At 40.1% G+C, this 27,324-nt stretch overlaps 1 protein-coding gene across 4 annotated transcripts in view; it reads left to right on the forward strand.

The window, feature by feature from the left end:
* PDGFD (platelet derived growth factor D) overlaps positions 1-27,324 on the forward strand; it is a 142,194-nt gene that overhangs the window by 72,823 nt on the left and 42,047 nt on the right. The window contains exons 2-4 of one of the 4 annotated variants that reach the window (XM_064718434.1): positions 9,652-9,838; positions 13,794-13,974; positions 14,643-14,684. In XM_064718434.1, the coding sequence (XP_064574504.1) occupies positions 9,652-9,838; positions 13,794-13,974; positions 14,643-14,684 (410 nt within the window). Of the gene's footprint in view, positions 1-9,633; positions 9,839-13,793; positions 13,975-14,642; positions 14,685-27,324 lie in introns of all 4 variants that reach the window. The other 3 variants (XM_064718427.1, XM_064718446.1, XM_064718438.1) reach the window with 3 other exon arrangements.

Here is a 27,324-nt window from a genome sequence, read left to right on the forward strand (position 1 = left end):
CCTTTGTGTTCCTGCTGGTGAGATCTGTACCCAAAGCTGGCTGAATTTTTCATTGTAACTGCTGCATTCTTCTTTTAGTCAAACATTTCACTGAATCCACAGTCAAAGATGACTTTGAAGTTTGGCTTTGTCTCCAGTGCAACTGCTCAGGGGACTCCAGCTTTCCATTTAAAAGTGAGAGTTCATTGAAGGTCTATGAAAGTGAAGGATTATTTAATTACATCCTGATTTGCCAATGGTATACTCAGCCCTGCTCAGAGCATAAAGATACATAATGTCTGCTCCCCGTGGAGTCTTAGCAAAGTTCTAGTTATCATTGCCTCCACACAGGTTTCAGTGTGCTTTCATCTGCTCACATAGAATCTGTTGTGCCTCTAACTTAAGCAACTTAAGAGTAAGTAGGCTCTTCCTTTTTTTCCATCAACATCCCCCCATACAGCCTAGAATGAATGTTTCCAATAACTTCCTCTTGGTAATGAGCCAAACAGCTGTTTTTCCAGAAAGGGCTTGGGAAGCTGAGGTGTGTAAATCAAACCTTTGGAGATAGCTCTTTTTCCAGTTTTAGTTTTGGCTTATGGTGGTCAGGATGTGTCTGTACTGGTATGATAGATGATTGCTGCCCGTGGTACAGCAGCTCCTGAGCCAGTGGGCTATGCTGATACACACCAGTATCATCTTCCCAGCCACTGGTCCTAAATATTGGCAGTGAATGAGCTCTCCTGCACTCCAACCATGTGTAGTTTTGTTCCTAGGTGAAGGACTAAAGAAATGTCTAGATGATCCTTCGGTGCAAGATCATAACAATAAAAGAAAGCCATAGCCAAGAATTTTATGTGCCTGGAAACTTCGTTGAATTGCAGTATCTATCCACATGACAGCTCTGCAGCATTCTGATGCCAGACCTCCAGAGAAAATCCTAAGCACTTACAGGAAAGATCCCCCGCACTTCAAGTTCTCAGTACTTTCAGAATGCATGAGTTAATTTACTTTCCGGACTGGGAATTTTGTTTCTCAACATGGGTTTTATCTAAATGATGTAAAGCCGTGCCGGTGGCCCTGCTCGTGTTCTGCCTTCATTCCAGGAAAAGCTCTCAATGTCTTCTGCTTTCCTTGCACCAGTGCTGTGGTTTTCAACAGAGGAAAACTGAGACATGGGGGCAAAAAGAGGCTGTGGTGTGCTCTGCTCTGGTCTGAACTGTCAGTGACTGACAGAGTGCCTTGGAGTAGAAAGTAGAAAAGCTGCTGGGCCTTTAATTTTTTGGCTTAATCTGGAGTCCTATTCCTTGCACCAAGAATTTTTCCTGGATTTTACCTCTATCCATTCCTTGGAAAATGGACAAGCCATCTTTGAAGCAATATCCAGAACCTATCTGTCCCTTGAGAGGAGACAGAAGTAGTCTGAATTTTCTTGAGTAATTAGAAGAATTGCAACACAGGCTTCTGTTTCCTTGGAGGAGATTAAGCTGTCTCCTGATTTTGAGAATGGAGTTCATTTTTTAGCTGTTAGGCTACTCTACAAAAAGGAACAGACTACTAACAATCATACTTTAATGAATTGAGATCTGCCTTTTTAGAAAAAAGATTAAGGTAACTTTATGGTATTAGGTATTTAGTGCACCTGCCTTAAAGGGACTGAAGTATCCCCACAAGCTTTTATCTTTGTGCAGTTGGTTGGTGTGTGGACTCTAAGAGACAAATAAACATGCCCATGGCAAATGGAGTCCAAGGAAAGGTTGTCTGTTAGAATTCTTTTGCCAGACTTTCTATTGTAAGAAGTGACCTTTCACTCCCTTTCAGAGATTTTAGATCTTCAGTGCTGACATGGAGGGTAAGGAAACATCACATCACAAGAGAAAATTGCCTTGATTTGTCTTATGGAACAGATCTCCTTCTACTGCCTAATGTCCCAACATGTGACCTCCACTCTGTAATTGCCTATCTATCTGCTACAATATGTTCAACATGAGAAGACTTTCCCCTTTTGATTGGATTTTCTTATTCCTTCTATCAGCATTTTTTTTTCTGTAAAAAAATTCCATGTCTTGTTCAGACATAGAAGTGCTTGACTGAAACAGTTTCTAAAACAGTATTTTAAAACAAATTCTCTTTTAAGACTTGAGCTATGCCAGATTTACGAGGCAAAAAGTCTTTGTGTGGTTGTAAAAAACTGGAAAATAATGAAGGGAAAATGGAAAAGGAATATATTTTTGTATATACATGAATATATATTTTCAGGAGAAGGAAGCTTCCCATAAAGGTCTAGTTTCTTGAAGCCACTGCCTAAACAGGAAAATTCAGAGTGTCTAAGTTCACAGTTTGCTGTTTCTTTGCAAAACGTTATGAACCAATGTCCATTGTTGGTATTCGTGTTTAATAGCAATTGTGTCTCTAATGGCACCATCTTCTCCAAGGCACTACACGAGTTTTATGTACCAGCCTTCTTGGAAAGATGTTGGCACTCACTGCAAACATCTGCTTTAGTTATCATGTTTCCCTTAAGCTCTTTGCAGCACCAGGAGAACCATTTCCTTCTGTATTTTTTTCTCACTGTTTCTCAGGGTTTTATGTGTTTTTATGCTCACAATCATGAGGATATATGCATTAGTCTTACTGCACATTATTAGAGCTACACATTCTTGATACACACATTGTCTTCTTTCATACTTAAGAAATCCCAAGGAAAAAAATATATAAATATACAAACCTTCAGTTTGCTGTTGGTTTATGAGTCCAGCAGAGGCATTGCAACACTACCACCCATCATGAAAGGGCTAGCAGTTAACAAAATGTTTTATATGTTTGCCTAACATATGTTACTTTTCTAAAGACACTTTTGCTTTACTATAACACATTCAGGGTGTTCTTTTGTGTAGAAGAAAATCTCTATCAAGAAGTCAAATAAAAGCAAGTAATACAAGTCACTGCTAAAAGCAAACTGCTCTGAGTTTGGTATCTTTGCAAACATAATTAAGGAGTTGTTTTCTCAGCATTCATCTGTGGAAGTCTGGCAAGGCCTCCACTGCAGCAGACAAAAGGAGAGCCTTCACCCCACCAAAATGCAGTCCTGTCTGTTCTTCATTTCAGGACTATTTTTTCAGTTCTGTATGCAAAATGCAATGGTGGTGACCATTTCACAGGGAAAATAATATTGGTAAATGCAAGTAAAACTATGCTAATTACAGTGAGAAGCATAGAGGAAGGCTGTCTCTTTGAATTATGTGCCTGGACTTCCTTATCAATTGCTGATTTACTATTCTCATAAGTGGTCTTTGCTGAGGTCATGTTCAACCACAGACTGTGTACCACCAAGACTAGTGGGGTTGCTCTGCACAGAACCACAGGCAGACTACTAACCCTTCTGTTACCAAATGGATGATAGCTCTGAATTGAATTTTAGATGTCTGGAGTGTTTTCATTCTTTGATACCTTCTGTACTGGTGTTGTGCCCTGACTAATCCTGTTTCTTTCAACTAAAGCTCAATTTTGTTTCTTTTATAAATCCTCTATGGATATATTCTTCTAGCAAAGATCTGCACACAGCTCAGGGACTTGGAGTGAGCAGATTACATGTGAGGTCTGAATTTAGCTGAACATGCACAGAGCATCTTTTGATATTACCTCTGTGACAGAACAGGTTGTGCTTTAGATTTGAACTGTGATGTTGCTTGGAGTACCTTTCATGCTCCTGATAAAAAGAGGAGGCCTGTTAATAAGAGAAAGAGCAGGTACCTGGAGCTTCTTTTTTGAACTCCAGTGGCAAACCAGCCAAGTTGATAGTCTTTCATCAGCTCCCATGGGATTTAGTTTCACTTTTTAATTGCTCATTTACTGGGTGGTAAGTAAGATGTTAGGTGGTGTTAAAATGCTGTTCTCTTTTTTTGGGTCTTGATCCAGCAAACTCCTTAAGTATGAGCTTAACTATGGGTTTGTTGTGTTCTTGAAATAAATGGGGCTATTGAAGTTGTATAAAGCTGAAAGCAACTTGAAGTGATGTTTTGGATGGATCCACTGCCTTAATGTACTCCGACATACACATCCTTATACCGGATTGGCTGTTTCTCAGTTTAATGCCTTTATAAGAGACAATTCGTATCTTTTAGCTGGCTGGGAGTGTGCCATACCTGTTTTATCACTGAGCATCCCAATCCTTTCCCTCCTTTGGTTTGCCTTCTTGGAGAACTGCTGGTGAATAGTGATGGGAGCAGAGCTGACTTGCATGAGTTTGGCCTCTGTCATTAAAAGGACAGAGATGTCTAGGACTGGTACTACCATATAGGATTATATTCTGCATTAGAAAGCAGAAGTGTGATGTTGTGTTCACTGTCTAGGATTCAGTTTATCGTTTATATCCATTTAAACAAACAAACAAACTCACAAAAAATAAAAGAACAAATCCAAAAACCCCTCTTTTTTAACAAGGAAAATGATCTTACAGTTTTACATCTTCCCAACAAGTTGTGACCAGCTATGGAATACACTATTTTTACAATGAACCGTGTCATCTTTTCATTTGATTTACATTGAACCTTATGGATAACAAAGTTTCTGCTTATTGCAGGAGAGTGGGGAGTAAAAAAAAGCCAGTGACTGCCTAAACAGGCTACCATAAATACAACTCGCTTGACATTCCTGTCCCTGAGATGAGCTGATTTGTGGTCTGGATTCAAAAGTGGTTTACTGTTCTTTCTCTGTAGATTCAGCTATGTAGATCAGGCTAATTTTCAACTGGAAGAGCTGAAGAGCTATTATTCTCCCTGAAGGTTATCTCATTTGTTTAAAAACTGGTGGCAAACCACTGACTGCTGTATTTATTTATTTTTTTTTAAGACAACAGCAGTGGGGGAGGAGAGTTATATCTGGAAAACCCCCACGTGCAAAATCCCAAGGTCCTGTCCTGAAATAACAAATACTTTCATAAGTAATAAAATGAACTTCACCACGGTTCTCAGAAACTCTCTCCTCAGCTGTACCAGAGGGATGAGCTCATGAGGTTGCACTCCATGACATTTCAGAGGGCGTATTTCTTGTCATAATACATTCAGAATATGGTATTTTTTCAGCCTTTACTGCTGTATCAAAGTTGGTTAGCCAACTTTCCCAAGAGGAAGAAAGACAGAAGCAAAGTTAGAAACAAAACAACACCTTAGGAAATGTGGGAAGTGTTGAAATTCAGAAACCTTAGAAGGGTGGAGCTAAGTATTCCATATTGTTGGTTAGGTCCCTAGACAAGGTCATTTTCTCAGCTCTTCTTCTTTCTGAAGGAATTGACACTTACACACTCTTCTTGCTAGATATATCACAGAAAGATGTCAGATTAGCTATTATCAGTTAGAAATTGCCTTTTAGGTTGGTTGGGATTTTTTAAATTATTATTACCATTTTTTTAGTGAAGGACTTCATTGCCTGTTGAATGATGATGATGATAAAAGCGGACTTCTGTCTATAGTAATAGGCATGTCATGACTAGGAGGAGTAGCTTTAAGAGGGAAGTGTTGATGTGTTGCTAAAGGTCACAAGGAAGTGGAGGCATCCAGAGAAAACACGGAATGAAATTAGTCTTTCTGATTCTTGCTGCTCCTGCAGCATGGCCTCACTGGGAATGGGAAGCATTGGATGCACTGGGCATGCATGGTGAGGCCTATCTTGAGACAAGCACACTTTCCTGAGTATTAAACTGTACATCCCAGTTCCCTCTCTGACACCCAGCTGCACTCCTTGCAGGGTAGGAAGGCAAACACTTTGGAAAATGCAGTTGCCTTGAGCATTTAAATGGGAGCTCCTCTAATTTGGACAGCTGGACTATCATGTATGCCATTATGTTTAAAATTTGTGGTTGCGAAAGAATTAAGAGGGGAAAAAAAGGGAGAGATTAGTTCAGATTAATAAAATATAGAGCAAGCTGCTTCACAATCAGCTCAGACTCTCTACAGGGAATTGCCTCACTGAAAAGGATGTCTTCCAGATTCCTTCCTATTCATCTTCCTTATGAGAGAGTTTTTCTCCCCCAGTGCAAGGATGTGTTTGTGGCTTCTGCCATCTAGAATATCCTCCTTCTGTTTATGACCTAAATGGCCTTTTGCCTTGTGACTTAGCACCTGCTTTTATTCATTGTGAAATGATTTTGTATGCTTTTTAGTAAATGTGACAGGCAGTGCATTATGCGCTGTCGTGTTTTATTTACTCCCATAAAGCATTATGGAATACAGTTAGAATGTGACATCCAGGACAGGGTGTAGTGCTGCATTGTGTTGTGTTACAGCATGGGACAGTTCAGTGCCTTGAAAGACACACTGTCTTTTCCTTTGCCTATGCCTTTTATTAAGTGGGTTTTATCCCAACTTTTCCCTTGGTGAATGTGTGATTTCCATGAGCTTCCCCAGTGTATCTGATGAGGACAATACTTGCCTGCCTGGAAAGGTCTTATTTTAGTCTCATGGCTTTGTTGATACAAAAGGTACGAGAGTTGCTCATCAACATCTCCTCAAGCTGTTTCCCAGATGCTTGATGATTCATGAGGAGCCAACCTCCTGAGAGCAACTCTGTGTTGACTGTGTTCTATCTGTGAAATCCTAATGAAAATCACCTTAGAAAATTCTGTGGTGTTTGATTACAGTGCTGGCTACACCACTTCAGGTTGTAATTTAGTGCATGGTGAGGAGGGTGAGAGGGAATCAGGCTGTTTCAGAGCTCCTGAAGAGTCTGCTCCAGCATCACATGAGGGCTCTGAATAGCTTTAGATTTCATCCCATGTGCAATAAAAAACAGTATTTATGGCCATTCGTATAAAACATATTTTATTCCATTACGGAGAGGGCTTTTCCTCAGAGTGGAATATTTGAATATCCCTTATTTTACTACAGTGAGAATTTTCTCCCCATGCTTCTCTCCAGCCTTTCCTCTACAATGACTTTATAATTGCCGCGTTTACCATGGTGGAAATAACAAGTCACTGTGCTTTGATTTGTAAGCTTCATAACACGTGCTGCTCTATTGCTTCATGTACCTGTACAACTTGGATGCTGCAGAGCTGTGCCAGCCGTGACATTTCAGCACTGGTCTTGGTCAGGTGTGACTGCCTTGCAGGCAGGGCACTGCAGTCTGCACGATTCAGAGTTTAATTTAAATGAAAAGCTGTGACAGACCCTCTTCTTGATGAACAAGAGAGAAAATAGTGCTCATTCTCAGTTGGTGTGCTGTGTGCACAGATGTTTTGTTTGGGGGTATATGTATGAGCACATTTCAGAGATACTGTCCCCAGAACTCTTAATTTCAGCAGCTGACAACACGAGAGTAAAGCCTGTGCTAGGAATGCCCAGGAAAAGGGAACCTTTCCCTCAGAATCATGAACCAGATTGAACCACGCAGTGAAGTGCATGGTGACAGAGGGAAAATGACAGTAGTTTGCTGTTTAAGAAAGAAGAGTAATGGACTCTCAGGCACAGGATGAGTTTTGCCATGTTTTACTGCAGTAACTTTTGTTCCAACTTAGGGAATGGTTGTTTTTCACTAGATTTGTTATCATCAAATCTGGTTTATTTTTATCCCTTTTCTTGGACGTTTTGGATAAAGTCCTGTGAAATAGTGTCCTCTTAGCGTACTGGGTGTTTTTAGAGTTCAGAGGTCCTCAGGATTTCAGTAAGAGCTCAGTAGTGTTGGCTGGACATTTTGTTTCATTCCAGATCAGGGGAAAAAAGCCCCACAGATGTCTTTTTTGTCCTTTTTTTAGAGTAAAAGCAAATACAAAACAGACTTCAGCATAGATGTCCCTGATGAAAATCGCAACAAAACTAATAGGTGGGTGGTCTTTATTTTTACCAAATTGGCACTTTTCCAAAGCAAATTGTTTGGTTAAAGCAGAATGAAACAAAACTGACTAGTTCTGCACTTTTTGAACTTGGGCTGTGTTTGCTTTGAAAGGGTGGCTTAGATTGTGAAAGCATCTTAGAAAGATATCACAGTTAGGTCTATGGGCATAGTTTTATAAGAAACATAGACTTTTTTCTTCTGAGTTTCAGGCTGTTTGGAAGCTAGAATTACTGTGCTGTCAGAAGAGTACAATGAATGGTTAGACAACCGTGCTTTGTTTACAGCTGCATGCAGGGAGGTATTTACAGCCAGGAGCCAGTGAAAAGCAACCTAAAAAATAGATGTACTAATCAAGAAGTTTGTACTGTTTGTCTGGATTCTTCATTTCAATGAGCATTTATAAAACAAGTACATTTATTTTATATAAAGAACTTAGAAAAATTCAGTCACACATTAGATTTTATTTTAAAAGTGAAGACTTAGATTAGTGTGTGTGACAGATGACTGCGGCTGGTTGCTTCGGTTTTGTATTTCCAGCATTCACAGAGTGGCCTGGTGGAGATACTTTCCCCCATGTGTTGTTCCTCAGTAGCCAGATTCAGGAGAAGGAACCAGTTTTCTATTTCTATTGCTTGCAGTGGAACTGGAGGTTGATGTGGCATTCAGCAGTGTGCAATGGTGTTCCGTTTAAGATAAAGACACTATAGTCTGGGTGTTTACATGAAAACAAGTGTCCAAATTAATGTAGATCCCCATACATCATGTGGGGAAGGACCATGGGTAGCTGTCCCACAGGTGGAGGCTCAGGGGTGCATGTCTTGCCTGGGAACTGAAACCTGCTGCCATCTGAATGTTGCCTTGGAGCCTTCTGATCCTCAAAATTTCCCCGTACTAAAGTTGTCAATGCACAGAAGAATGGTTGTTTGCAGTTCTTTGATGCAAAATGACCCAAATTCCAGTATCAGAAACAGCTGGGCAGTGCAAATGCGTCGTGCAACCGAGAAAACATTTTGGCTTTTAGAGATCTGGGTCTTGACACAGTTCCTGTAATCCTTGGAGCCATGGATTTACAGCAGCAGAGGATTTACCTTGGTAAAAGTAAACTTTAGGAACAATTGAATATTTGTTCAGGCAAAAATTGTGGAATTTTAATTAGGTGAAGACTTGGCTATTTGTCTTGAAGTTACTGAGTAAGATGGTTGATGGGGTAGGATCTGGCCTCATTTACATTGGTATAAGCATGGAGTAGCTGTTTGAGTAAACAGACCATAGGCAGAAAATGGTTCAAACCATATAAATAAAAACACGATTTTAAAATCATACATGTTTCTGGAAGGAAATACTTAAGCAAAGTAAATAAATATAAATTCACACATACTTTTCTGCAGTCCTTCATTGCTGCTTTTTTTTGCAGAGGGCAATTGCTCCCTAGAGCACAAAATTTGGGAAGCAGGACTATTTACATTTTTCATTTCAGTCTTTCTTCCTTCATTGTTCTCAAGCTTTTATTAAAGTTTAATTCTGTTTTAAAACCAAAGTGGTGAGAATGAACTTACATAATCAATATAAATGTAAAAAGATAATTGTACATTTCTTGTAAAATAAAGAGTCTATATACTTGAGTTCTGTTGTTCTTACTGTTTAATAGGGGATTGAATAAAGAGAAAATACAGTGTACTTCCCATTTAATAATAACTGCTCCTAGACCCAACATTTTATAGACTTGAAATGCTAATAATAATTGTGCTGTGTTATAAACTGTTGTGTTTTTTGCCTTCCTGTAACTGGAACAACATACTAATTTCTACAAGTTGTGACTACTAACAGAGAGCAATCACCTCACAGACTTGTACCGAAAGGAGGAGACCATCAGCGTGGCAGGGAACGGCTGCATCCACAGTCCTCGCTTCCCCAGCAGCTACCCCAGGAACCTCCTGCTCACGTGGCGCCTCCACTCCCCAGAGAGCACCAGGATCCAGCTGGCTTTTGATAATCAGTTTGGGCTGGAGGAACCCGAAAATGAGATCTGCAGGTGAGTGCCAAGTGAAAGTTTGAAAAGCACTTCCTAAGGACCACCTTTGAGCTCACTGGCATGGACTGCAAAGCAAAATCAGGGCAGCTCTGGATGGGTCTAGGAAGTCCTTGCAAGGAGGACAGACCTTTAACGGGCCCTCCCAGCTAAAATTGGACTTTGAGTTCATAAATAAACTGAGCTGTCCTGGACCCAAAGCAGTTTTGTCAGGTTTTAGTCCTTCTATAACATTTTAAGCACAAGGTACTTGTATGCTCAAATCCAGCTATCTAACAACATAGGTGCTACTTTAATAGGATTTTGTCCTCTATCACCTCTGCCGCATTTCAGCCAGGCAAGAAACATCTTTTTCAGTAGGTGAAGGGCTCTAGAAGGTTTGAGTGACTAGGTAAGCATTTATATTGGGGTGTGAGGGACAGATAAAAATGTATTGAAAAATAGAATTATGTTCAAATTACTTGCTTATCTTTATTTTTACTCTTCACTGGTACAATTCCTTTTAAAAATTTCAAATGTAGGTCCAGAAATATCGGTGCATGCATGCTGATGTGTCTGTAAATCTGTTAAAGCCTGCCCTACCATATCCCGGTTGCTTTGGTTCCCCTTTTAAGCAGAAGTGACCTTAAGCTCAGCTGATCTGGTTGATTAACCTAGGTGGATAAACTGTTTTCCATTAGTAAAGTACAGAGGTGAATCTTGCCAGCATTCACTAAAACAGTATAAATCCATGTGTTTATATTTCTTTTATCCAGCTTTCTTTTCTGTGGGAGAAAAAAGGCTCAGGATTCCCATGCCCTCCAAAAGGCAGATTGCTGTAATGCTGCTTACTTGAAATGCTCAAGTCTCAGCCTCCAACTCTGCATGATCGTGTTGTTACTTACACCTTATCTATGCACAGAACTTGGTTGTTAGTGTTTCTGCACACCCAGCCTCTTCTTATCTTATCTTTGTCAATTAATTTGTGTTTGTAGGGCTTGGCATCTCTGCAGGCATTTTACAGGATTGATTTTTTTTCCTTATTTTTCTTTGTTAAATTTTCTGCATTACTGATAGAGGGAACCGTTCCCGTAGGTTTGTTTTCCATGTAGCAATAAAAGAATGCAGCCTAAAATTGGCTCTCCTTCCCTGCTCCTTGGCAGGTCTGCTTTGGTGATGTTGGTCCAAGATCAGCAGCAGAGTCAGTAACAACAGTAACCTCCCAGTACCCCAAACGCTTTCCCAGATTCAGAGCCTAATGCACACAGAAGCAGCCTGTTAATATTTACATAGTGGATAAACTGTGGCTGACCTTAAAGCATTGCAACTTTGAAACAGAGGGCTAATTTACTGCAGAAAAAAAAATGAAGTATTGTCTGTCAAAAGTCATCAAAGGTGGTGGCACAGTGAGGGAAAGTCAAGCTGTTACTGGCATTATGTGCTTGGAGAGCATCTTGGAAGACAGTCTGCTTGCTTTTTCCAGAGCAGCTAATTTAGAACGCAGAGAAAAGCAAAGACCTTCCATCATCCATAGTGCTGGAGAAATATCACATCCTTTTCTGCAGTAAAACTTACCCTAGAGTTTCTGGAAGACCTTTGTTTGGGTAGTATTACTTCCAGAGTGAGGAATTTTTTTGTCAGACAGACTGTGATGGCTTTAAGTCTTTTAAATACTGTATGCAGTTGGATGTTTTGCTAATGCTCAATATATTTTTCAAAACTCAATCCCTTCTGCAGCTTCAGTCCCTGACAATCCCTGCAGTGCTGCTTTAGAGAGACAGCCAGGGCTGTTTTAATTGAAATGAATGGCGAGAGCTAAGCATGTGCTTGAAGGCATACTGGACAAGTCATTCAGGACCTCTGCACCTTACCTTGCTTTTCTGTTTGCTTTTGACCTTAAGCTTTTTTCTCCACAAACTTCCTAGTGTTTTCTTTCAATTTTTTATTAATGCTAATTATTGTAATTTGCATACTGTTAAGACTGACCTGATTGAAATTCATTCAGGCTGAGGAATGAAAAGGTATATTTTAGCAGAGCTATATTTCTTCAGAGCTTCTGAAGAAGGAGAGGAAATATTCAAGGTCTTACAGAATGTTCAGGAAGTGCTGTTAGCATTTCCACAGGCACTTGATAAGAAATGATTCTGAAAAGCAATTAAATTACCCAGCCTCTGAGGCTCCTTGGATGCACAGAAGCAACTGAGAATACATCTACTTCCATGATCGTTGCAGCAAAGCCTCTGCTGTGGAAAGCAGATATAATCCTTGAAAGTCCGTGGATTTTCTCTGTTTTTTTCTGCTTAATCTGGCTTCTGGCCTCCAAAAATGGGGAGACCAGTCAGGACAGCTTTCACCAAAGCTTACAAGGTTATCTCCTGCTGAGCACCACAACCCCTTGTGTTGGAATAGGCATTCACAATTCCATGTTTCCCAGGGGGCCAGGGTGGATCCTTGGGAGCTCTGCTGGGTACCACATCCATCGCCGCCAGGGAGTGGGAGATTGCGACAAGTTTACTTCTACCTGGAACTAAATTTTGGTGTGCTTCAAAAAAAGAATATTTCAGAAGAGTTTGGGCAGATTTAAGTGGTCATAGTGGATCTGTTATTTTCTGTTCTGTGCCATTTGGCATTGGTGAATATAAAAGTAGCAGAGCTGATATTCTCAAACCACATAGTACTTGTGGTTTTTATCTCTTGGGCTCTCAGCAGAAAAAGAAAAGCAGGTCTGTTATTTACAGAGCTATTCAGCTCCCACAATTGGGCAGGGAGGAGGGTGCTTGCCTCACAGACTTGGGGGTGGGAAGCAGTGCATTGCTAGCAAGAATCACTCAACAGTCCTGAACTTTTTCTTTGGATGGAGCAGATGCTTTGATAATAGAAAACATTCCTGGTAAAGACCTCCAGGGTTTTAAGGCTTAGCTGTACTGTGAGGATGGCACTCAAGCTGCCCCTCTTGTCATCACCTCTGCCTCTCTGGCAGCAATGTGTGGGGCCTAATTCTGCCTCCTAAGATATTGACAGATATTTTGTCATAGATTCAGTAAAAGCAGAATTTCATTCTCTGTCCCCTTTATTCTCCAGCTCAATAATTATACTTGTTTATGTATTTACTTATTTATATTCATTTATACCCAAGCAGGCAAATGCACGGACTGGAGCAGTGAATGCTGCCACTGTGTCCCTTCATCCCTGGGGTTTGGTGCCTTCTGCTCCTGGCAGTGCCCTCTTTGGGGTCAGGAACCACTGCTGTGGCAGGGGTGCCTGGCCAAGATGTGACTTTTCACAGAACAAGATGTGCTGTTGATTTTCCCTGGTGACAGCATGCACATAAACTTCCCACTGCAGCACACAGAGCAGCAGCATGCTTTCCTGCTTGAAAGCTAGACATAAATCTTTCCAAACCAGCTGCAGGAGCAATGTGCCACCTACAAGGGAGGTCCTAAAAAGCACCTTTCAGTATCATGCGCTGCCCTGTGTCCCTCCAGCACCTCCCTTTGCTCCTAGCACAGTGGCTGCCCCTCTCTAGCCCTCTGACCAACAGAGCAGACTCCTGTGGCTGCTGCTGCTGCAGGGAGTTGGGTGACCACCACAAAGTGCACAAGTGCTTGCAGCTGCTCAGGTTGGGCAGCTTGCCTTAAATAATATTTTATCAGGTCTCTAAGTTATTTACCCAACACATGAAACGCAATGTGTATGCTTACTGTATACTGAGCACATGCAAGTGCCTCTTATTGCTGTTTTAACGTGGTAGCAAATACTGTCATGTTCCAGGAGCACTGAAATCAGTCATTTGAGCACTCAGGCAGTAGCTAGCAGCTTAGTGTATTTAGTGGCGCACCATTTGTAATATTTAGTCAGATGTTTTGGAGTCGAGAACAGGGGACAGATGTCTTTGTGTCTCCAGCTGTGCTCCTGTCAATTTGCAAGCACCTTCTGTAACCAGACTCAGCAGAAACTAATTCTTCATACTCTTTTTCAGGTATGACTTTGTGGAAGTGGAAGATGTGTCAGAGACCAGCACAGTTATTCGAGGACGGTGGTGTGGACACAAGGAAGTACCTCCAAGAATAACATCAAGGACAAATCACATAAAGATAACCTTCAAATCTGATGACTACTTTGTGGCTAAACCTGGATTCAAGATATGTTACTCTCTAGTGGTAAGTCTCCTAGGGGTAATAGGGGTAAGAGACAGCTTGCAATGTAAAAGACCATCAGTTCTTGAAGACTAGATAGTGTAGCTAAATGTGGGATCAAAACACTAAATGACTGAAAGTAATTTTATTCCAGCAACTGCATTAATGCAGATCAAAGTATTTTTGAGATCGTGTCATTAAATATAAAATAAAGTCAAGTTCAGTTCAAGATTTACTCTAATTACATGTTTCAGAAGCACTAACACTTTCTACACTAAAGCTGCACTGCCACTGCCTTGAGAGATGCTGCAGAAATAGCAAAGAAATGGCTGCTCTGTGAACCCCTTTTTCATGTTCATTCGAGGTCAAATAAAAATACCTTGAGGGGTTATGGCTGTGATTCTCAGATAAAGAGTAGTTTATCATGTATTCAATGAAAGTCTGCATGTAAGACAGTGTGCTAAGGCTCAGACTGTATTTTTAATCAGATATCAATGTACCTCTGTGTATGCAGAAGTATTAGTAGTGTATCATGTACTGTTTCAATGAGATTAAAATCTCCTCTTTTTTTTTGTTTTTATTTTGATTTTGCTTTTAGGGAGCAGGAATGATCAGTACACTTAAGTAGATTTTGATACAAATATGTATTCCTTTGTATTGCCCTGATTAATAATATAATGCTTTTGGTGCAGTGTAGCTCCAAAGAGGCAGATTTTGCAAACACTCAGGAAATGGTAAGCAATAATTTATTATACTGTCATCATTATATTTTCCTATCCATCACACTTCTTATTCCCTTTTTATTCAATCCGCTGTCCTTTAAAAAGAATAAGAAAGCCTGGAATAGCAATAACATTGTAACAGGAAAGATTCATTGTTTGAGTCATTTCACTTCCACCTCTTGGCTTTGCATGCATGTATGCCTGTGTGTGCTAAAAAGAGTCCATAAGCAGCACATTGTCAAGACAGAGCAAATCTATAAAGATTTTGCTCCCTTGCATTTAAATTGTTAGGCTTCTAGTGGAATAAGGCATTAAATTGTAAGTACATCCTGAGCTCTAATTTGAAGATAATCTACTAAAACTCAAATTCAGGCAGAACAGTCTATGAAAGACCACTGGGCATAAAAATGAGAGTGAAGCAGCCGCCTTTCTTTATACCGTTTGTATTTCAGCACAGCCACAGAAACTGTGCTGCATTTAGCAAGTTTTATTCCAGAGAGTATACAGATAGTCTGATAGTATGAGGCTTTCCAAAAATGAATGTTATCACTCATAAGACACAGGACTCTCTGCACTAGAAAGCTCAGAAAAGGCTACTGTATTTATCTAATTTCAAAACTAGGGAGTAAACTGAGAATTTGCAATCTAGCAAATCTATTTACAAGAATAATCTCTAAGTGCACCCTCTGAATGAAACACTGCTTTATTTCAGAGAAGATCCCTGATGATTGGTGGTATTTGTGAGATGGGGGCTGATTTTCAGTTTGCTGCTCTTCAGATTCCAAGCCATACAACCTAAAAGTGCAGGATTAATTCTGAGCAGAGTCAGCCCTTATTCCATAGACCCCACAGTGCCTGGAGTGCAGTTCAGAGATATCCTGAGCACTGCTGACCCCTGAAGGTTGGACTTGCTGTGTGTTTCTAGTTGGTAAACCAGGGAGCATTAATGAAGCATGCAAAAGCATATGGTATTTTCTATGAGATTAAATTAAGGAGCTTTACTACATTGCCTTTTTTCCTTCCCTTCGTAACCTTCTCCAACAAAGGGCTACTTCTGGGGCCTTTCTTGGAACATGGTGCACAAGATATGCACAAATCTCTTAATTTCTTTGCTTTTTCTTTTATTTGGAGTATGGATGTGTGTGGCAGTTGTTTATTTGTATACCAGACTCTGATAATTTTCCAGAGAAAATAAGGGATTTGCAATTTATTGATCAGCTCCATCTTCTGTGCATCATGCCAGAATGACTGGGCGAATTTCTCACAGTTACTCATGCAGCCAAGCAGCCTTGCAGCCCGACTCTTTGGCCTCTCATTAATAAATCTTCAAGGAAGTCAGTGAAGTTCACTACATTTGATGCAGATCAAGCTTTTACTTAGGTCAGCACTCTACATGAGGCACAAATAAGGCACCAGAGAAACATCCTTCTAGCAGAAACATCCTTCAATATCTTCGTATACTGGTGTTTTTCTGTTAATTGCACATTTCAGTACTATTTAGAGAAATTAAAGGGGATTATTTTTCTAGAGAAGACATAAATTAGACTTGCACCACTTGTATCCATTTGCCTTTGTGAAGGCAATAGGAGGTAAACACCCCATGTAGGATAAAAGGGCTCAATGGGATTAGAACTTGGACTGATTCTGGAAAATTAGACCAAAAAAGATGAGGATGGTCTTTAATAGTGTAAGGTTGAAAACTATATGGATATGTTTAAATATTTAACTCTCCCAATATAAGATAGGGACAGGGGAGGAAAATCTGTATAATAAAGTCTGAGAATCTAATTGCAGCATTTAGGAACTTTTGCTTGTCAAGGCTGTCTCCCCTGTCTCCCTCCACCTTCTTCCTCCTCACCCTCATCTTCTGTGTTTTGGCACCTCTGCCTCTGCTCTCCCCTCTGTGGGTCTGAGGGACTCAGAAGGCTGGGAGGGGAGCAGTGATGGGAGTTTTGAAGGCACAGAACAGGTTCAGTATGCTGCTGCCTGTCTCAGATCTGCTCTTTCCTCACGAAGTATAGCATTCCCTGGAATGGGAGCTCCAGGTGGACCTGACTCCAGGCGGTTGTTAGTGAGTTGTGTGTGTCCCACTTCCCACTGCTGGCCTCTGGAAAAAGTCCCTCCTCCTGTGTGCTGGTTGCAGGAGGAGGTAGGTGTGCAAAGCTGGTCACTACACTCAACACTTCACTTTCAAAGCCCCAGGTTTGTTGGCTTGGTCTGGGTATCCACATAGAGAATTGTTTCCCTTGAACCTCTTTAAAAATCGCCCTTTTCTTTAAGGCTCACAGATATAGAGCAGAAATGGTCTGGAGCAAGACCTAGACGGCTGTTAGGCATGAGCCTCATGTGGCTGCAGATTTTTTTGAAACTCTTCCCTACCGTTATCACCTAAAGCCATTATTTCTTAATATTTTTTAATCCTTTTCTTGAATTGCCTTAGAAATATTAAATTGTATTATAGAAGGAACTGAGGTATTCTAGGGTGGTAGGTTTTTTGTTTGTTTGTTTGTTTGTGGGGTTTGGGTTTTTTTTTTGTTGTCGCACATGTCACAACAAACATCGTAGAAATCTATGAAGCAGAGGAGGATAAATTTATATTATCCCCTTTTTCCTTCTGAAGTTCTTTCAATGTCATAATTCTGGAAAGGGATGTTAACAAGATTCAATCCCATGTTTTACAACTTCAATTGCATGGGCATTTTGTGTAATAGTCTAGGAACTCATTCAGGAACATGTTTCAACAGTAAAGGTGAATGTTTGGAATTAAAATTCCCAACTGTGCATCTAATTTAATTTTAATGAGACAGCTAGAAAATGTTGGATTCCATTTGCTAATTAGAAACATTATTTTAAGTTTATTGTAAAAGGCACATATTTGTTATACATTCATAACAATAAATTCCTATTGCTGTACTAATTGCTTGATTAATCCTAAATGAAATCCATACTTTGGAATTTCGACTAAAATCATTATTGGAAACAAAGACTACCAAAAAAACTAGGAACATATGTATATGTACTTGTATAAACATGCATGTCTGTCAAGGTGTAAGGATACATGTACATCTTTTTTACATACATACACATGTGGTATTAAACAGGAGCACATAAGAGCATTTGTCCCAGGACAAGCTTATGCATCAAAATATCAAGGTGTTAAATCGTAAGTAGTTTTGGCTTGTTTAAAAATCAAGTTTTTTGGATAAGGGAGCCATAAAAAATTAAGGGAATGGAGGAGGGAGGAACTTTGAGTTTGGATCCATATGTGAAATTTTACAGGGAATAGCTTTCTGCTAAACTCTCTGTATACAGGTCACCACACCTATGATCGAAAAGAGAGCATAGTCACGAAGAGGGCTAAGACACCACAATAAAATTCACTTTCCCATGCAAAGAATATTGACCAGTCAAAGTTTGCTCAAATTCTAGGCTTAAACTGTTTAATACTTGCCTGTTAAGCTCCGAAGAAAACAAACAAAATTGGAAGAGCAATCAGAAAATGAAAATGCGAAAAATAAGAAGCTGATCCTGAACTTGTATTCATTGCTATCACTCTGAATTAAGTGACTGGTTCCCTGTGTTTTACTACACTTGTCTGCACAAGTAGTGCAGCAGAAGGCTTAAGGGTTTTTTTAAATAAGTCAATAAATAAATGCCCTTAGGAGTTAACACGATCATAAAAAGACTCACCAGTGGGAATACAGATCCATAAAGATCCTAAGGAATGATTAATTCTAAACTGAAGCCAGCCTGGATAGTGCAGGAGTCTGCTGCTGTACATCTGGTTTAGCATGTCAGTTGTTTCACAGAATGGACAGATAATTCATTTCTGTATCCGGGACAAAATACTCTGCCTCAAACTCCATGTAATATATCTCATGTGACAACAGGAGTGATAATGGTGCATCTATACTTTCCCTGCTATTAGATAATCCACAGAAGGAATCCCAGTAAATTGCTGGGAGTACAAAAGAAAGGGCATGGAGTGGCCTGGCATGTCTTGGTTAATAAAGTGATTGAACATGAAATAGATTTCACAATGAAGAAAGGAGAACTTAATTGTGATCTTTTGTCAATTCTTCTGCTACTTTCTCTGATTTCAGTTTTGGTTGCCTGACTTTTTATAAATACAACCCATGTGCAAAACAGTTAACAATCTATATGATGAAACTTCAATTTTCTTAAATTTTGACAGAAAACTATTTTCTGTGTTTTGCTCAAGGCATACTATCTTCATAAAATTATCTCCCAGAGGCTCATCTTTCAGGAGAGAAGTCCGAGGTTCTAATTAGATAAGGCTTGCTCAAAGTCTTTAACGTTACTTCTCCGACTTTACATAAGCAGGAAATTTAAGAGATTATCTATGCAAAATTATTTTTTTTTTATTTTGGAAGATGTTAAAATTTTTAAACACCAACAGAAGATGACAGCATGTTAAAAAGAGATATTACTTCTTGGTGTATCTTGAGACATGGAGTATCTCAGAGTAATTTTATATGGGGAGGAGGAATGCTTTCCATTTAATAAGGGCTCCTGAGAGTCCAGCAATCCTCAACCTGCTGCTTAATTCACAGGACCTAACCTGTCCTTCAGCAAAGTTCGATGAAGAAAGGAAGGTGGCATGGTAGAAAAGCAAAGCAGTGTGTTAGGCTGGCAAATTCTAGTTCTCCCAGTGCTCAGAGCAGAACAAAAGATAGTGAGGGATACAAAAAAAACCAAAAGTGAGAGTCAGCTTGGCAATAGGAAAGGGTATTCTTGGATTCAGAAGGCATGTCTGGATGGTCAGTTTCACAGGCAGCATTGGCTGCTCCAGGGACAGCCAAAGTTTCTAATTAAAATATTAAATTAAAATGCTGACATTTGCACCAAACCCAAGAGCTTTTTCTGCTTTCAGCATCCTGTCACACCTTCCAAAACCCTAAATCTTTACTGACTGACTCCCAAGTCTTGTCCGCCCAGTCTCTTTTGCTCCAGGGTGGGAAAACTTGCAGGTTTTCAAGTGTGAGATGCACCAGCTGAATGCAGCACATGAATCACAGGCAGCCTGGGGGCTGCAGCCAGAGCAGCCAAACCTGACATGGCCCAGCACTTCACAGTCAGTTGTCCCAGACTGCATTGTCCCCCGGTGTCCCCTAGGCTGTGGTCCTAATGTAGTCCTTCCCTTGGCAGGTCTTCTGAAGGTCTGATTGACCTTCCATGTTTACTCTTGTCTCAGACACTAAGATTGGTCTCAATTCTTCTGCTACGTGACTCTCTAAATTTTAAACTTCATTGGGAGTCTCCCTGTTTTGTGTCTTAATTTTTAAAGGCATTCAAAATTCAGAGGTTTCAGGGAGAAGAGGAATCACCTGCCAGCTTGGCATCAGAGGATGCTGCAGGTACTAGAGGGAAGGACTGATACAGGATTGTCCAGGAATGGCAATGAAACAGTGGCAGCAGCAAAGACAAAGGAGGACAGTAAAATACAGTCCAAGTTCAGAAATAAAGGTTTTTGTGGGTAAGGCAAACACACATAGTAGAAGAGTCAAGTCCACAGAGAGAAAGGCCGCAGAAACACCAAAATGCCATGGTGGGAGAGGTAGGTGAAGCCCCAGACAAGCAAATATTCTTGAAAACAAAAGGAAAATTTGCAAAACTGAAGGTCAGAGAGGCTGTGACTAACAGTATCAAACTGGTCCATGCACACCATGAAAGAAGGAGCCTTCCCTCCTTATTAGGAAGGTATTCACCTGTCACCTTTTCTTTGCAGTCACATGAATACAGTTTCACTTGGACTCAAGAGGGTGAATGGCAATAGGGAAACATTTTTAACAAGGCAATGACGAGAAGGAAGGATTTGGGTAACCCAAGAGTCATGGTGGCATATTTCAGAAGGAAAAGAGGAAAAGGAATGGGAGATTTTAAAAAGGAAGTGGACTTGAAATAAGGAAGACTTTGTCCAGGAAAGGAGGGAGGGCAGGTATGGATCAAGTGGAAAGCAAGACAAAAGATCATTTTGCTAGATCAGCCTCTTTTGGAAAAACTGGCTATGAACTTGAGGACTGGGTTTGAATATATTTCAAAAGTGAAAAGAGTTGATTGGGAGTGTGAATGAGGAATTGAGTTATGGCCAGGGAAATACAGACCTTCTTGCAAGGAAGATAGCAGAAGCAGTGGGACCATATAAACACACACAAGCTCCTGGAAGCTGTCAGACTTCAACTGATAAAACAATTGTTTTAATCAGAAAGGAAAATAGACCTTAATGCCTGTGTTTTCTCAGCTGCAAGCATGTGTGCCTGGCAGTTTTGTTGTTTGAACAGCATGAGGGAGAACTGGCCATTTGCTCTCCTCTGTCCTTGATTTGCTGACAGCTCAGTTAAAGTGTGGCTTCTTCGCAGGATGTTGTCATTGATCTGTCTTAACATAGCAGTAGTCCTGCTAATGTCCAATTCCCGCTGAAAATGCTACATCTTAACTCCAGTCATGTGCTATTCACTGGATGAGAATTTACCAAACTCGTGGTGGTGGCCAAGAACGAGGAAATTAAGCACTTGTCACCTTCAAAGGACTGTACAAACACAAATGTTTTATTTTCAAATCCAGTATCCTGTCCTGTCTCAAATAATTGATTCTAGCAAAACTTAGAGGGATTTAGGTTCAATAAGGACGGCTTTAGATTTTGCAGAATTGCATTTCCTGCAGTCAGAACTTACCTATTTAAAGAATTCCTGAGGAAATTAGTGACCGAGAGGAAATTTCCACTTATTTCCAGGTAAGTTAGAGGAACAAAAGACACCAACAGGGGAAGATCATCATATGCAGTACAAGAGGGTTACTTACCCATGTTAGACAAAAACAATCAGAGACTCACAAGCCTCATTCAGTATGACGATGATTTCTTGCAAAATGCAGCAGAAGTAAATTGGAAAATGCAAATTGCAAGAAGCACACATTCATATTAGCAATGAGATCATAGCATGTAAGAGTGGCAGATTAGAGTCACAGGAACGTTGCAGTTGTTGGAAAGTGTGTGTACTGGTAGAACAGTGACTTCAGTATTTTAATTGAATGAAGGGAGCCATGGTATCATAGCAACTGGCCATGATCTTGCCACTGTATTTGACTAAGTGAGGGCATGTGTGAAGATTCACAGTAAATCATCTGCCCTGTTTGCTTTCATGCTGTTGTGGTGTAATCCCAGAAGGAAATTAAGCACCGCACAGCCACTCACTCATGCCCCTCCTCTCTCCAGCCTGGTGGAATGGGGAGGAGGATTGAAGTAAAACTTGTATGTTGACATAGGAACAGTTTAATAATTGAAAATAAAGTAAAATACAGTAATATTGATGATAATAAACAGTAAACAAAAAGTGATGTTCTGTGGTGTGGAATATCCCTTTGGTCAGTTTGGGTCATCTGTCCCAGCTCCTTCCCAGCATAAGACTAGGAGAGAAAAAAAGAGTTTTTGACTTAGGATAAACATGGCTTAGCAAAAACCTAAATCTGTGTGTTTCCAACACCATTCTCTTTCCATATCCTCACTGTAACAGCTACTGAGAAGAAATTAACTCCAGCCTAGCTGAAACCAGTTCGCATGCCTGTATTGCTTCCTGGTTTATAATCACATTTTAGTCGTAATATACCCAGATGCATAAAAAAATTCAGTATGAAAGCTAATCTTTTCCCTGTTCTTCAAATGTCAGTTATAGTCAAGAAATCTCTGTTAAACAAAAATACAGAGTACAAGAAAATCAGATTTCCAGTGAGCCAGAGTTCGTGATACAGATTGCAGCAAAATTGTTCTATTGGACAAGTAAGAAATTAAACCTGTTCCCAAACTTGGGAAACTCTTACGTAGTTGTTTTAATTAGGGAAGCAAATCAATGATTCCTGGTAGTCTAGGAACTTTTAGAATTAATTTTGGTTAGAAAATGGATAGAAGATATTTAAGGTATTGTTTATTAAAACTACTCTGAGTAAATCAGTGAGTTTTTAAAAAGATTTAATACTTAGGGTTTTTTTTAGAGCTTGCCAGTATTAAAATCCATAATTCTACTTACCAGGTGTGTTGGACAGCTTTCTCATGGAGTAAAACAGTATTTTTATTTAACATTACATATGTGTAGGTAGCAGAAAGTTAGGATGGATCCAACACCAAAAATCGTAGTGCATGAAATGGAGGGGTACATTTTATGTGCCATAATGAGCATAACCTGGGAGGAGGCAAAGACCACCCTGTTCAATGTCTTTGCTTCCCATGTCTGTGCAAATAAGCAGAAAATATAAATATCCTGGAGCTGGTGTTTTGACACTGTAGAAGAGACAAACCAGTCACAGCTTTAATTCAGTTTCTGTTAGAAGACATAGAAAGGCCTCATAGCTCATTTGTCTGCTTGGAGTTGACCATTAAGAAGACACCAGAAGAGGAGATGGCCAATGCAGTAGCAAAGTGAGCCAACATAAACACCCAGTCAGTGCTGCTGGTAGACTTGTGATCCTCTTTTTGTCTGCACTAAAGAGGAGGGTAAATGCAACCATTCTCCCCTGTTAACTAATCCTAAACAGCACATCAGTATGCATGAACATGAAGTGAGTTTGTACTGTCAGACTTTTTTAACAGCACTCATTATTAACCTGTCGATCACATGAGCTGTTTGTTTGAAAAGCAGGACAGTTTTAGACCATTGACTTGAGGATGTAATGCTGTCTCTGTAAATCCATCTTCTGTCCTTTGCTTCCACTTCAGCAACAGTTGAAGAATTTTGTCATGTGAAATGTTCGTAACATGAAGAACTTGCTTTGGTAAACCTGGAGGGTGTTTCCTAAAAGTTTAGTTAAAATAAAAGATTTTTCGGGAGAAGAGAGAGGCTATGCTTGATTCTATAAAAAGTTTAATTCTATTGCAATGCTGCAACGAAGTGTTAATTAACTTCTTCTGGTTCTTCAGTGTGGCAACGAGGTAGTAAGTCTGACTTACTACCATGGCCACAAGGGAAGAGGAAATAGCCAGTTATTCCCAGGCCCTATTCCTGTTGAGCAGCCTCTGCTCTAGATTTTCTACAGAAGATGAAGGTGCGCAGCTTAATTTAAGTGTACCAACTGTGTTGGAGAAGAGTAGGAAGTCAGTCTGCTTCCTCTGGAAGTCTGTCAGAAGCAAATACCAAAAGTGGTATGGTGCATTGAAACATGCTAGACCTCCAGCTGCACTGAGGAACTTGTGAAAATCCATCACAGCAGGTGTTGGTTGCAAGTTGTCTTTTAAGTCAAAACAAGGATTGCGTGTCTTCACAGCCTTGTGTAGGGAGAGGCTCGAAGGCACAACTTCATGTTCTGTGCTCCTCCAATACTATTTATTTGACTGTGTGTCAGCACCTTGCAAAGCCTGGCAGCACAATCCTGCTCTTGTACCGTTCTAGCTGAGTTTGGGTTGCAGAGTCTCTTTCAGCCTTAGCACTCTTCAATGTGTTATTGTCATTCTTGGCAAGCCAGGGAACACAATGCATTGTGTATAATGGGTGTTTAATTACTTACATAATAAATCTTTGCCTTGTTTGTTGCAGCAGCTGTAACTGCTGTAGACTACTTACATCTCTGGATCAGATGATACTGATTGTTTTAAGATTACTGAATCTAAATTTAGGCCTTTTTTTTTCCCCAGTAATGTCTAATGCAGACAAACCTAGAATTCTGATGTGAAGTGATTCAGTCAACTTTCCTTTAGGACAAGAATTTTCTGTATTGTAAATTCATTACTTGATCATCTAGTATAATTTTTAAATATAACAAGCACATACAGAATATTTAACCATGGACTAATAAATCACTGTTGAAAGACATTTTTTCTTTCATAATAGGTTTTCATTTCCTTTTGTTTTTAATGCCATACCGTTGCCTGCACTTATACTTCTTATTGATTTATGATAAAGAAGTCTCTTCATTTTGTTGTGGGTGTATATCTCCCTTAAATATTTGCAGTGTGCTTTCATGCTTCTTTGCTTTTTGCTTAGTCAAGCAATGATGTCCATATTTAGCTTTTAATCTTATCCAAAAAATCAGGCTATTTAATCCCCTCAGAGTTTTTGATGTTCTTATCAGGACTACCCCAGATTTTCCTAACTTTTTACAATGTCTCTCTGGGTCTGGTGGTTCAGGCATCACCAGGGCTGTGTTATGGGTGGTGTTATTATCAAAAATAATTTCGGCATCAGTGTCACCTGTCAGGTTACGCTTCTTAGGCAGGTTTGCATGACAATTGCCAGCCTGTCTACCCTAACACTGGGAATGTGTCCTTTAATAGGTTTTCTTTTGTCAGCTCAGTCCATCTTTGGGCTCCCAGGTTTCCTAGACTCCTCCTTCCATTCAGCATGTAATCCAGAAACACATTAGGTTGCATCTTTCCACAGCAGACCTTCCTTGTGTTGGGTTGTAATACCTATGCAGTGATTTTTGCATGTCCTCAGTGAAGATGGTTGTGCATGCAGTTGCAATTTCCATGGGTCTGGATGCAGCATCATGACCTAAGGGAGTGCTGGCCTCCAGGCCAGGCTCCACCAGTGCCCTAACACCTGCTCACAGCCTGAGACCTTCTCACCTCAAAGATAGGCACATCAATTGTAAAATCCCACAAAATTAACTTCTAAAAGACACTAGAGAAGCAGGTGGTGTTCCAGCTTCCAGTCTGGGACACTGCCAGCAGGGTGGGCTGCATGGTCAGTCCAAGAGTGATGAGCAAAGGGGTTTGTCTGCTGTGCTGTTTCATTTGGATGCTCACTTTCCCTGTGCCTGCCAGATTTACCTAGGTCCTCTCTACATGCCTACAGAATACAGAACAACAATCCCAGGTTCCAAACCAGGAAGGTGAAAGAACAAAAATCAGCTTCAGACCACACTGAGCCGCTGGTCTGGTGGGTGTGAGAAAGCTTGTTGCTGTTCTCATCCCTGCCTTCCTTCTTAGGTGGCAGTGATGACTGGAGCACTTGGGATCTCCACACTTCCTTTTAACAAAGCTTAGTTTGTGTCTGACTCTGTAGCCCCCAGCACAGGTCATCAAAGATTGTCCTTCCTCCCTGCTGGGGAAGCTGGTTTGCTCTCAGGCTGCTGCTGTTGTTTGCTCAGCACAGTGGTTCTGGCTTCAATAACCTTCACAGCCTACACCACACATTTCCAAAGACAGTCATGGTGCTGTGCAAATTGTGTTTTGTATGCATGCATCTTTATTAAATTTACAGCCTTTTGTTTTACCCTGAGCACTCAATAAAGTCCATGCATGTCTTCATAATAAAATAGGTGACACACATGGCAGAGTGGTTTTGGTTTGCCCTTACACATGTATATTTACACACACATCTTTTATTACTTGCAGGGTTCCTGTCATTTTTTTAGACTTGATAGGATAAATCTTAGTTGAAAATTTTTGGCTAAATGGCACTGTTACATAAAATAAATCAGCATGTTGCTGAGCTTTGTGCTACTGAACTGAACACCTCCTCCAGCCCAGGGCTTGGGTTCTTGATCATTCTTTGCCTGCAACCTCATCTCTGTTTCAAGCCACAGATTTCTCTCCATGTTGAACTGATTTTGAACATAAATGGCATGCCAAAAAAAAAAAAAAAAGTCATATTTCCTATCTCTTGTAATACCAAGAAAAATTCAGTTCTGTTTTCCTCAATTGTCAGTTTGATAACTAGTCAGAGCTTAATTAGAGAAAGTCTGAGCCTGTAACAACACAGGGTCAGATTTTGCAACTCATCTGTAGCACTGAAAGCTAAAAATAGCTTTTAGGTACATGGAATTAGTGTATCTTCTTGTTAGATCATTTTCAGCAGAATCAAACAGCCAATTTTTCTGTCACCTGTAATAACAGGTTTTTTTTTTTTAATTTTAATAGTTTTTGTTCAGAAATATAGCTTAATTGTACAAACTGGTGTTTTGTGGCAGATTAAACTTATTTTCCAGGTCCCTTTCCCAACCTGAAGAAGCCTGTTTTTTTTTAAATAATACTTCTGATCTTGGCAGCTATAAAAATGCTTCCTTTCAATCAATATTTTTGTCCTGATCTTGTACTTAGGTCATGTTTTGTGAAAAACAGTAATAAACTTTTCCTTAGACTGTAGGAATCGGGCACTATATTGTCTCATTTTGTGTTCCTGATTCTTGGCACTGTTGTTGTCCAACCATGGAGCTTAAAGGCACGCTCTTGCAGGATCAGACCCTCTAATAAGGAATCTATGTATCCAGAATTGTCAGCAGAGACTTTTCAATGTCATGTATGTAAGTCAAGGCATAGGCACAAGATTGTTTGCACCCATCACATTTTTAGCATGGCTAGTTTGGAGCTAGCACAGGCCCTGGGCTCTTTCTAATGTGCAATTTGTTGTGGCCACTCTGTTCTACAGGGTAATAGTTGTGTCTGAATGAGTCACACCGTATCTGATCAATCTCTGCCTCATTTTACCACTTAATGTAGATGTAGCTCAGAAGTTATTACATGGAGGTCATCTTTTCTTTCATTTCTTGCAACTCCTGACAACATTGTGAGTGACACATTTAACAGCATTTGTGAGACCTGGGATTCAGTGTTTGCAGAATTACAGGTTGTTTGAGAAATAATTTTGTCTTTGAGCAAGGAAAAATTATAATTATAATAATAAAAAACCCTGAAACTTGGGGA

The sequence above is a fragment of the Zonotrichia leucophrys genome, chromosome 1 (assembly GCF_028769735.1).
Source record: "Zonotrichia leucophrys gambelii isolate GWCS_2022_RI chromosome 1, RI_Zleu_2.0, whole genome shotgun sequence".
NCBI lineage: Eukaryota > Metazoa > Chordata > Aves > Passeriformes > Passerellidae > Zonotrichia > Zonotrichia leucophrys.